At 43.5% G+C, this 13,057-nt stretch overlaps 1 protein-coding gene across 1 annotated transcript in view; it reads right to left on the bottom strand.

Annotated features, from left to right (window-relative positions):
* The window catches only part of LOC139570968 (phytanoyl-CoA hydroxylase-interacting protein-like), a 38,008-nt gene extending 26,398 nt beyond the window's left edge, over positions 1-11,610 (bottom strand). The window contains exon 1 of the mRNA XM_071393352.1: positions 11,325-11,610. Within this exon, the coding sequence (XP_071249453.1) occupies positions 11,325-11,430 (106 nt within the window). The 5' untranslated portion in view covers positions 11,431-11,610. The remainder of the gene's footprint in view (positions 1-11,324) is intronic.
* Positions 11,611-13,057: the final 1,447 nt, after the last annotated feature.

The raw sequence follows: 13,057 nt of genomic DNA, 5'->3' as shown, positions 1-13,057 counted from the left end.
AGGTAATATGTACATGTAGGTAGAGTTATTAATGTGACTATGCATAGATAATAACAGAGAGTAGCAGCAACGTAGAATGGGGGTGGGGGGTGGCAATGCAAATAGTCTGTGTAGGCATTTGATTAGATGTTCAGGAGTCTTATGGCTTGGGGGTAGATGTTACGGATCCCTCCGGAACTTTCATTACGCACACCTGTCCCCTATTTCCACTGATTAGTACTTGTATAAGTGTGCCCTTTGGTTTCCGTTGGGCTGTCCATTATTGTTACAATGTCCGTTGGTCGTGTGAGTACCTGTGCTATGTTGTTTTGGCTTTCGTGCCACGTATATTGTGCAGATGATTACGGGTCTCGTCCCGTGTGATAATCATTGTGCAATTGTTTATTTATTCGAGGTACTCCTCCCTCTTTTGTTTGGGTTTCTCCCCTGTGTTTTGTATTCGTGTTTGTTTGGTCTTCGTCCCCGTGCCTTTACACGGCACGCTGTAAATTGGGAAATAAAAACCCCTATTACGCATTCCTGCGCCTGTCTCCCGACCCCTTCATACCGACGTGACAGAATAATCAACCCTTTTGTGAGACAGCGGGAATGGCCCGTCCGACGACGCTACGACTGGTCCGTCCAACGCCGCCGCAACTTCGGCAGCTGCAACTGGGCCGTCCGAGGTCGCTACAACGGGTCCGTCCAATGATGCAGCTTCTGCAGCTGCAACTGGCCTGTCCGACGCCACCACAACCGGTCTATCCGAATGGACCACTGCAACTGGTCCATTCGACGCAGCCGCAACTTTGGCAGCGGCAACTGGCCCGTCCGACGACGACGCAACTTCGACAGCTGCATCGGTTCCTGATCGACCTGCACTGCGTTACTGTGATCGCCCTCGAGGCCGGTGTCGTTGCGCTGCTAATGCAGCGTGTCAAGGGGGTACTGTCACGGATCCCTCCGGATCTTTCATTACGCACACCTGTCCCCTATTCCCACTGATTAGTACTTGTATAAGTGTGCCCTTTGGTTTCCATTGGGAAATTATTGTTGATTATTGTTACAGTGTCCGTTGGTGCGTGTGAGTACCTGTGCTGTGTGTTTGGGCTTTTGTGTCCTTGTGGATTGCACAGATGATTATGGTTCTCGTCCCGTGTGATAATCATTGTGAGCATGTGTCATTTATTTGAGGTACTCCTTGCTATTTTGTTTGGGTTTCAACCCTGTGTTATTGTTTGGTCTTCGTCCCCGTGCCTTTACATGGCACGCCGTAATTTGGGTACAATAAAAACCCTTATTACGCATTCCTGCGTCTGTCTCTCGAATCATTTATACCAATGTGACAGTAGAAGCTGTTTAGAAGCCTCTTGGACCTAGACTTGGCGCTCCGGTACCACTTGCCGTGCCGTAGCAGAGAGAACAGACTATGACAAGGGTGTCTGGAGTCTTTCACGATTTTTAGGGCCCTCCTATGACAGCACCTGGTATAGAGGTCCTGGATGGCGGGAAACTTGGCCACTGTGATGTACTGGGCCGGACGCACTACCTTCTGTAGAGCCTTGCGGTTGGAGGTCGAGCAGTTGCCATACCAGGCAGTGATGCAACCCGTCAGGATGCTTTCGATGGTGCAGCTGTAAAACCTTTTGAGGATCTGAGGACCCATGCCAAATCTTTTCAGTCTCCTGAGGGGGAATAGGTTTTGTCATGCCCTCTTCACAACTGTCTTGGTGTGCTTGGACCATGTTAGTTTGTTGGTGATGTGGATGCCAAGGAACTTGAAGCTCTCAACCTGCTCCACTACAGCCCCGTTGATGAGAATGGGGATGTACGCGATCCTCTTTTTCCTGTAGTCCACAATCATCTCCTTTGTCTTGATCGCGTTGAGGGAGAGGTTGTTGTCCTTGCACCACACGGTCAGGTCTCTGTCCTCCTCCCTATAGGCTGTCTCATCGTTGTCGGTGATCAGGCCTACCACTTTTGTGTCATCGGCAAACTTAATGATGGTGTTGGAGTCATTCCTGGCCGGGCAGTCTTGAGTAAAAAGGGAGTACAGGAGGGGACAGAGTACGCACCCCTGAGGGGCGACCGTGTTGAGGATCAGCGTGGCGGATGTGTTGTTCCTACCCTTACCACCTGGGGGGGGGCGGCCCGTTAGGAAGTCCAGGATCCAGTTGCAGAGCGAGGTGTTTAGTCCCTGGGTCCTTAGCTTCATGATAAGCTTTGAAGGGACTATGGTGTTGAACGGTGAGCTGTAGTCAATGAATAGCATTCTCACATAGGTGTTCCTATGTGGGAGGAACACCTATGTTTGGGAAGCTCTTCCTTTTGTCCAGGTGTGAAAGGGCAGTGTGGAGTCAAATAGACGTTGCATCATCTGTGGATCTGTTGGGACGGTATGCAAATTGGAGTGGGTCTAGGGTTTCTGTGATAATGGTGTTGATGTAAGCCATGACCAGCCTTTCAAAGCATTTCATGGCTACAGACGTGAGTGCTATGGGTCAGTAGTCATTTAGGCAGGTTACCTTAGTGTTCTTGGCCACATGGACTATGGTGGTCTGCTTGAAACATTTTGGTATTAGAGACTCAGACAGGGAGAGGTTGAAAATGTCAGTGAAGACACTTGCCAGTTGGTCAGCACATGCTCGGAGTACACGTTCTGGTAATTCGTCTGGCCCTGCGGCCTTGTGAATGTTGACCTGTTTAAAGGTCTTACTCACATCGGCTGCGGAGAGCGTGATCACATAGTTGTCCAGAAGAGCTGATGCTCTCAAGCATGTTTCAGTGTTACTTGCCTCGAAGCGAGCATAGAAGTTATTTAGCTCGTCTGGTAGGCTCGTGTCACTGGGTAGCTCTCGGCTGTGCTTCCCTGTGTAGTCTATAATAGTTTGCAAGCCCTGCCACATCCGACGAGCATCAGAGTTAGTATAGTACGATTCGATCTTAATGGTTTGTCAGAGGGCAGAGCGGGATTTCTTATAAGCTTCCGGGTTAGAGTCCCGCACTTTGAAAGCGGCAGCTCTACCCTTTAGCTCAGTGTGAATGTCGCCTGTAATCCATGGCTTCTGGTTGGGGTATGTACATACAGTCACTGTGGGGACGACGTCATCGATGCACTGATTGATGAAGCCAGTGACTGATGTGGTGTACTCCTCAATGCCATCGGAAGAATCCCGGAACATATTCCAGTCTCTGATAGAAAAACAGTCCTGTAGTTTAGCATCTGCTTCATCTGACTACTTTTTTATAGACCGAGTCACTGGTGCTTCCTGCTTTAATTTGTGTTTGTCAGCAGGAATCAGGAGGATAGAATTATGGTCAGATTTGCCAAATGGAGGGCGAGGGAGAGCTTTGTACGTGTCTCTCTGTATGGAGTAAAGGTGGTCTAGAGTTTTTTTTCCCTCTGGTTGCACATTTAACATGCTGATAGAAATTGGGTTAAATTGATTTAAGTTTCCCTGCATTGAAGTCCCCGGCCACTAGGAGTGTCGCCTCTGGATTAGCGTTTTCTTGTTTGCTTATGGCGGTATACAGCTCATTGAGTGCGGTTTTAGTGCCAGCATCAGTCTGTGGTGGTATGTAGACAGCTTGTTCAATGAACCGTAAACAATTAATGAACATGCACCTGTGGAACAGCTTACAGACTAACAGCTTACAGACGGTAGGCAATTAAGGTCACAGTTATGAAAACTTAGGACACTAAAGAGGCCTTTCTACTGACTCTGAAAAACACCAAATGAAAGATGCCCAGGGTTCCTGCTCATCTGTGTGAAAGTGCCGCAGGCATGCTGCAAGGAGGCATGAGGACTGCAGATGTGGCCAGGGCAATAAATTGCAATGTCCGTACTGTGAGACACCTATGACAGCGCTACAAGGAGACAGGACAGACAGCTGATCATCCTCGCAGTGGCAGACCACGTGTAGGCTGAGAGAGGCTAGACTGAGGGCTTGTAGGCCTGTTGTAAGGCAGGTCGTCACCAGACATCACCGGCAACAACGTTGCCTATGGGCAGAAACCCACCGTCGCTGGACCAGAGAGGACTGGCAAAAAGTGTTCTTCACTGACGAGTCGCGGTTTTGTCTCACCAGGAGTGATGGTCAGATTTGCGTTTATCGTCGAAGGAATGAGCGTTGCACCAAGGCCTGTACTCTGGAGCGGGATCGATTTGCAGGTGGAGGGTTCGTCATGGTCTGGGGCGGTGTGTCACAGCATCATCAGACTGAGCTTGTTGTCATTGCAGGCAATCTCAACGCTGTGCGTTACAGGGAAGACATCCTCCTCCCTCATGTGGTACCCTTCCTGCAGGCTCATCCTGACATGACCCTCCAGCATGACAATGCCACCAGCCATACTGCTCATTCTGTGCGTGATTTCCTGCAAGGCAGGAATGTCAGTGTTCTGCCATGGCCAGCGAAGAGCCCGGATCTCAATCCCATTGAGCACGTTTGGGACCTGTTGGATCGGAGGGTGAGGGCTATGGCCATTCCCCCCAGAAATGTCCCTGAACTTGCAGGTGCCTTGGTAGAAGAGTGGGGTAACATCTCACAGCAAGAACGGGCAAATCTGGTGCAGTCCATGAGGAGATGCCACACCAGATAGTGACTGTTACTTTTGATTTTGACCCCCCCTTTGTTCAGGGACACATTATTCCATTTATTTTAGTCACATGTCTGTGGAACTTGTTCAGTTTATGTCTCAGTTGTTGAATCTTGTTATGTTCATACAAATATTTACACATGTTAAGTTTGCTGAAAATAAACGCAGTTGACTTTGAGAGGACGTTTCTTTTTTTGCTGAGTTCATGTAGTGTGGTTTGTCCTCCCACTACGACTCGGAAAACCATGCAGTTTATTAGGCAACAGATTCAATAAGTCATCATGAACTTCACAGGGTGGTGAAAGTGCACTTGATATGCTTGATCCAATAAATATTGAGGGTCTTATTCTGGTCACATGATGATCGATGTTTGGCTGCCGTTTGAAAAATATAAATAATATCGCTCTTATCCATAATAATCTCATAATGTAGGTAGCCTACCCGCACTGTATCTGCCAGCTGTTGGCTAGAGCGCACGTGCCAAGACCAGAGTGGGCACGTTTGTGAAAAAAACATCACAGTGTTGAAAATGTGATGGAAACCCTTTTAACTAGCATTTTTCATTCGGTACAGATAAATGTAACCACAAAAGTCATTTTTTCTGTGTACTATGTCATCACGCACAGACTTTTATCCACAATAAGTTAGTTTGCTGGAAACCCATCTCTGGTGGTAAAATGTGCATATTGTTTAGTGCAGATTTTTGAATATTCACATGAAAATCTGGATAGAAACCTAGCTACTGTTGAAGTGCTATTTGGGTTGTTAATTGGAATCGTTCTGATATTTCTTGATTTCTTGTAATATTGCTTTATTGGATTATTTGTGTACTTGTTTGACATTTTACTGCATTGTTAGGAGCTAGTAACATAAACATTTTGCTGCATCCACTATAACATCTGCAAAACTGTGTAAGCGAGCAATAAACTTTGATTTTATCAAATCAGATCAAATGTTATTGGTCACATATACATATTTAGCAGATGTTAATGCGGGTGTAGCGCAATGTTTGAGTTCTTATCTCCAACAGTGCAGTAGAATCTAACAATTCACAACAATACACAAATCTAAAAGTAAAAGAATGGAATAAAGAAATATATAAATATTAGGACGAGCAATGTCAGAGTGGCATTGATTAAAATACAGTAGAATAGAATACAGTATATACATATGAGATGAGTAAAGCAGAAATAACACACAAAAAAAATGTAAATACTGCAAAGTTGCTTAGTAGCTAGAAGCAGAGCTGTCATGTCTGTCTGCACCATCTTGCCAACATGGTAACTAAACTGAACTGGTAACCACTGGACATAGACGTGATACATGTATATTGAGATTAGTCCTAGTTGGCACACATTTGAAGTGTGGCTGAATTTCTTATACAGTTTTTAAATAGGATGTCTGTCTTAAACATTAAAATTGTAATGGGTCCTTCAAATGTTGATGTCAGTTCCAGTTATTTTATTTCTCTATGCAGTTCCCAGAGCTATTCTTGAGACAGAGGGGAAAGGCTCAGTCACATGTGCCTTCTCAATGCTGAAAACCCCCACCACTTTATACACATCACAATGCTAAAATATTGATGGGCCTCTGACAAAGCCATTTTCTAGTCTGGGTTGGCTTGGGAATTCTCACGTTTGTGTGAACAATTAAATATTGATATTTGCTAGATATTTTTAGACAGGGTTGTGATACTGAAATTAACATTAAATTAGCAATTTTATAAATACATTGGAGAAAATCCAATACATTTCCAAGAGAACTAAATGTATTGTATTGCTAGACAGCAAACAATTCGTTAAAGGGCACAGTCCCTACATTTCGACAAGCCTAGCAGCGTAAAAAGTAAAACACAGAGAACATTAATTAAAGTGACACCAACCCATCAAAACAACTTGCTGCCAGCTTTAGTCTGTCAAAGCAGGATAAACTATCAAATCAAATTGTATTTGTCACATGCGCCGAATACAACAGGTGTAGACCTTACAGTGAAATGCTTACCTACAACCCCTTAACCAACCAAGTTTTAAGAAAATACAAAAAAAAGTAAGAGAGAAGAAAAACAAATGATTAAAAAGCAACAGTAAATAACAATAGCGGGGCTGTATACAGGTGGCACCGGTACAGAGTCAATGTGTCAATGTGCGGGGGCACCGGTGTCGAGGTAGTTGAGGTAATTATGTACATGCAGGTGTGGTTATTAAAGTGGCTATGCATAGATGATAACAGAGAGTAGCAGCAGTGTAGAATGGGGGGGGGGGGGGGGGGGGTGCAAATAGTCTGGGTAGCCATTTGATTAGCTGTTCAGGAGTCTTATTGCTTGTTTAGAAGCCAGTTGGACCTAGACTTGGCCCTCCGGTACCGCTTGCCGTGCGGTAACAGAGTGAACGGTCTGACTAGGGTGGCTGGAGTTTTTGACAACTTTTAGGGCCTTCCTCTGACACCTACATGTGAAGTTGAGGAAACCTGTCTGTGGTGTTAGTGAGAATGCATTTTCAGGAGATGATCCTGTCCTACACTTGATTAATTCTAAAAACATGGTTTAAACTGATTTCATGTTTAGATGGGCTGTCAATAGGCATGGTTTTATTGTTATTATCATGATGTTGGACCTATCATCAATGACATTGGATCAGATATATTGTAATCTACATGCAAATAGGAGTGCTCAACCCCAAAACACACACAGATGGTCATAGGCTACATCAAGCATCATCAAAGCTAGTGAACAAATCAGCCTGTCTTGGGAAAGGAGATTCATACTCAACATACAATTATAATGTTTGGTAAAGAATGCAGGCGCTTTTTATTACCCTGTCATTTCATTTCCCCTCAGGATCTGTAAAGTAATGACAGAGATTGTTGTGCTGTTGTACTACAAACAGTGGGCAGCTCAAGCACACTTATCCCTTATTTACCCAGTATTGACTGACAAATTGGAGAGTGCTTGTTTGCTGCAAAGGGGCCAATACAAGCCCAGTAAACCCACAGTACAAAGCACAGAGCTGGCACCAACAGCAACATCCATAAGAAAGTTCAGCCTATACCTATACCTATATATACTAAAATTTGAGTTTTAAAATCAGGCCAGAGTCGTAAGGGGATATAAAGAGCATCCCACTCCATTATATGATCGGCAGCCGCCCCAGGAAATGAGAAATAGAACCAGAGGTACAATTGGTGCACTGTGTTGGCAGGGTCTAACTGCCCTGCTTGTGTGGCCTAATGAAGACCACCATTGACTGGATAGGGCCTAGACAACAGCCCCTATGTACAAATCAAAAGACACATTATCAAGCTCAGTTTGAGCATTCACTTTCAATATCTTTCTAAATGCACATCTGTAATATTTCTGTGACTAGGCCATAGATTATAGTTAGTTGATTATTGTCTTGCAATAAAATGTACAGTGCCTTTGGAAAGTATTCAGACCCCTTGACTTTTCCCACATTTTGCTACGTTACAGCTTTATTCTAAAATTGATTAAAAAAAAAAAATTCTTCATCAATTTATTACAAATAAAAAACTGAAATATCACATTTACATAAGTATTCAGATCCTTTACTCAGTCATTTGTCGAAGCACCTTTACCACAGGTGGACTTAAAAAAAAAAAATTCTTCATCAATTTATTACAAATAAAAAACTGAAATATCACATTTACATAAGTATTCAGATCCTTTACTCAGTCATTTGTCGAAGCAACTTTACCACAGGTGGACTTAAATAATACTCTCATGAGAGACCTGAAAATTGCTGTGCAGAGACACTCCCCATCCAACCTGACAGAGCTTGAAAGGATCTGCAGCATCATACCCAAGAAGACTCAATGCTGTAAATGCTTCATAATGACAATTACAGCATCGAGTGTTCTTGTCATTATGTGCATGTGATATTTCAGCGATTACAGCATCTAGTCTTCCTAGGTATGACGCTACAAGCTTGGCACACCTGTATTTGGGGAGTTTTTCCCATTCTTCTCTGCAGACTTGCACCGAAGCTACTGCTGTGCTGTCTTGGCTGTGTGTTTAGGGTCATTGTTCTGTTGGAAGGGGAACCTTCGCCCAAGTCTGAGGTCCTGAGCACCCTGGAGCAGGTTTCCATCGAGGATCTCCCTATACTTTGCTCCATTCATCTTTGCCTCGATCCTGACTAGTCTCCCAGTCCTTGCCACTGAAAAACATCCCCACAACATGATGCTGCCACCACCATGCTTCACCATAGGGATGGTGCCAGGTTTCCTCCAGATGTGATGCTTGACATTCAGGCCAAAGAGTTCAATCTTTGTTTCAACAGACCAGAGAATCTTGTTTCTCATTGTCTGAGAGTCTTTAGGTGCCTTTTGGCAAACTCCAAGCGGGCTGTCATGTGCCTTTTACTGAGTGGCTTCCGCCTGGCTATTCTACAATAAAGGCCTGATAGGTGGAGTTCTGCAGAGATTGTTGTCCTTCTGGAAGTTTCTCCCATCTCCACAGTGGAACTCTAGAGCTCTGTCAGAGTGACCATCGGTTTCTTGGTCACCTCCATGACCAAGGCTCTTCTCCCCCGATTGCTTAGTTTGGCCGGGCTGCCAGCTCTAGGAAGAAGAGTCTTGGTGGTTCCAAACATCTTTTATTTAGGAATGATGGAGGCCACTGTGTTCTTGGGGACCTTCAACGCTGCAGACATTTTTTGGTACTCTTCCCCAGATCTGTGCCTTCACACAATCCTTTCTCTGAGCTCTACGGACAATTCCTTCGACCTCATGGCTTGGTTTTTGCTCTAACATGCACTGTCAACTGTGGACCTTATATAGACAGGTGTGTGCCTTCCCAAATCATGTCCAAGCAATTGAATTTACCAGGTGGACTCAAATCAAGTTGTAGAAACATCTCAAGGATGATCAATGGAAACAGGATGCACCTGAGCTCAATTTCGAATCTAATAGCAAAGGGTCTGAATACCTATGTAAATAAGCTATTTCTGTTTATTTATTTTTATACATTTGCAAAAATGTTTAAACAGTTTTGACTTTGTCATTATGGGGTATTGTGTATAGATTGCTGAGGAGTTTATTTTATTTAACCAATTTTAGAATAAGGCTGTAACGCAACAAAATGTGAAAAAAGTCAAGGGGTCTGAATACTTTCTAAAGGCACTGTAATGCAATATTGCACTGAGTATGTGTCATCCAGCGTATTATGTAGCAAATTAATTTGTCCATGTTCTCTCACTCTATTGTAAAATTATCTGAGTAATTAGAGTGAAGGGTGTGGATGCTCCATCTTTAGCTTTGTTTATACCTGGCACCTCTTTGGTCCTGATTTTGTCCACATTCTGATTATGCCCACATTTTCAGATATGTGTCTACACCTGGTATTAAAATGTGTCTCTTATCCATCAACTGTTTCCACATTGTGACCAGATTTCCTGGTCCCTCCCTGTATGCAAATTATTTAATGGATACTCTTTCAAAATAATATTCATTTATTTATTTTAAGCCACATATTGATGTCATAAGTCAATGGTACCACCTGTCAATGATTTTAGAAGATGGATAATGATGATTTAAATAGTTTCACTGTCCAGAGCCATCTACAATTGTGAGATAACCAGACACAATGTTTGCCTGACTACCTCTGGAGGGGGAAAGAAGATCTGATCACAATCTGATCACAATGTGTCTTTTGAACATCCACACCTGTCTACAAATGTGGGCACAATTAGGACAAAGGACACATGTTAACACCAGGTATAAACGGGGCTTCTGTCTGCAGATGTGTGCAGCCATCTTTGAGCCCAGTCCCCCATTGATGATGACTTGCTATTTTTTCATTCAGATCAGCCAACATAGGCTATACATCGAAAGAGTAGCCTAGGCTGGGCCTAGGAACAGCTGGTCTCCATTTGCATGTATTTCTCAAAACTATCTTAATGTTGCAAATGTTTTAATAGGCCTGAAATCGAAATGTAAACTTCAACAAAACCTTTTAATGATCAGACCATAATGTTTTAACCATTGTACAGTGATTCCTCTGTTGCCTACCAAAATAGTTGTATTTTCAAAATGCAGCTGAATCCTCAAAGATAGTAGCTTTTCTTAGTCAGATCATGTTAAATAATGTAGTTCCAATCTATCTTTGTATCGGCTTGTGGATGTGGTTTCTGACTTAAAACAGCTCTAACTGTAGGCTACTTCAATATATACTATATATTTGTAATGTCAAGCTTTGTTCAGAGCTGCACCAGGCATGAATAGCGTTAGTTTCCCCTTTTCATTGAAACCTTTGCAAAAGCGATCGACCGGCTGCTGTCCACGTCCATGGTTCTGAAATGGTGAAACTCAATTTTCCTGAAATGCCATCATGTGGAATTTATGCCCGTTTCATAGTGAAACCCTAAATGCATATGATGCATACAAAAGATAGGTTATGTGAGGAAAATGCATTGATGTCCTCAGCTATTCCGCGCACGCAGCAGCGCACCAGTCGCCGTCCAAATCGGATTAACTGTAAACCTGCCGTATTATTACATTTTCATCATAAAATAAGGGACAAACAGAAACCCTAGCCACTATTTGGACCCTTATTCAGTCATTCTGGCACCACTATAGATGGCTAGTAGAGCGTGGCTGTAATCTTTCATTAGCTGATGGAAGGGAATATTCTAATGCACACAAAATGAAATTGGTGGAGTGGATGGGGGAAATCCCTGGAATTTCAACGCCTAGGCTACATGACAATCCAAAATGCAGTTTATTGTGCGCTTACCCTCTCGCTCGCATAACTGTATACCGTCCAAGCTGAGGTTCTTTATCATGCCCTCACACGGACTCATCGGGCTGGTTAAGTTGTGTCCCAATCTTGGAACCTCCATTTCTACAACAGAGCCGGGATGCCTCTCCTGGTATCGGTGGAATTTCGCTCGTTTTGCCGCAGGACTTGCTTTCTTCACATTCGATCAAGAAAGAGAGAGATAGAGTGACCGGTTCCCAGCCCCTTCGCTCCCTCGCAGCATCTCTCTCCAGGGTGGTGGGGCTAAAGGCGCGTCAGCAAATCGTCACGAGCGCATAGCACACTGGCAATTTGACGCTGCAACGTGAGAGGCATACATACTGCGAAGATATGCCAGTCCTTATAATGTATTGTCTATATTACACTTTTCTACTTAATAGGTCCCAGGCGCGCGCTATCGTACATGTAAGCCACAAGTGTTTCCCCTATTCTGCCGCAGGACAGTGGAACACGAATACCCGAGATTGAGCAACAATTTATGTAGCCTAACTTCCACCCCCACCGGTTTAACTCAATTTTAACCTACATACACATTGTTTATTTTGCGTTTCGTTTCTGCTAACGTCATCCAAACAAGATGGTCCATAGGCCTATAGCCTTATTTGGAGATATCTGCGCGTCTCGCGCTCTCTCCACAGGAGCGCAGGTGCAAGTGGCCCACGCATTAATGAAGCGGGAACGACCCATCTCACCTTTCATAACAAGAAGAATAATGTATTTTGAACAGCTGTGGCCTATCTCTGCCACAATCCTTTAGCCATGGGCCTTTTCTTGAGTCTAACGTGACACAGAAAGTCTATTCACATGCGAGATTTCACAGATGGCTTCATTCTAAACGTATGAAAGACCACAAACTATAAATGTATTTATCCATGAAATTGCCTTGAGACGATTAATACTGACCTCATAGTTAGCTCTCTCTCTCTCTCTCTCTCTCTCTCTCTCTCTCTCTCTCTCAGTCTGTCTGTCTGTCTGTCTGTCGCGGTTATCTCTCCCCACACCAGGTCTATCACTCCGCCACAATGACCAACACAGTCTCACATTCAATTCGCGCATATATGTACAAAATGTATTTCAGCAGATTTCGTGCGTTTTTGTGCATTTTTTGTGCATTTTTTGTGTGGTTCAATTCGTTTGAAAATACACGAATTTCTGTGCTACTTAATTCGTGCGAAAAGACACGAATTTAACCAGTAGGCGACACAAGCCGTTGCAACAACCATGTAGACGCGATAATTTGTATTTCATTTTTGTTCTTCTTAATGGCTAATTCAACGTGAATATACAGAAATGTACAGAAATGTTGTCTTTGTTTAACCATGTTTTAAAATGTGTCGTTGTATGCCTATATGTACTGTTTTAGACTTGCTGAACAGAATTTTTGAGAAAAGACGCACATTTAAGTGCGACTTAATTCGTGGGAAATATTGTTTTATTAATGCCAATGCTGTTTTCTGTGCTTGATTTCGCTTAATACTTTGGATACTGGTGCACTTGTAATCAGAACGCCTTTTTGTCATGTAGGCAACCATACACGATTTTCTTCATAACCCATTTCATATTTCGTGGAGCCTAAATTACACCATTTTCTTCATAATGCATGTATTACATGTTAATGTAAAAATAATGAATTGTGTTGGCTTACACTTATGGCCTTTCCAAGGCCTTTCCATACCTTAAGGGAACATTTTAGCACTCACCATATGGTT

This window comes from Salvelinus alpinus, chromosome 3, assembly GCF_045679555.1.
Source record: "Salvelinus alpinus chromosome 3, SLU_Salpinus.1, whole genome shotgun sequence".
Lineage (NCBI taxonomy): Eukaryota > Metazoa > Chordata > Actinopteri > Salmoniformes > Salmonidae > Salvelinus > Salvelinus alpinus.
The sequence above is the reverse complement of the archived record's forward strand: the minus strand, read 5'-3'. Positions and strand labels throughout refer to the sequence as shown.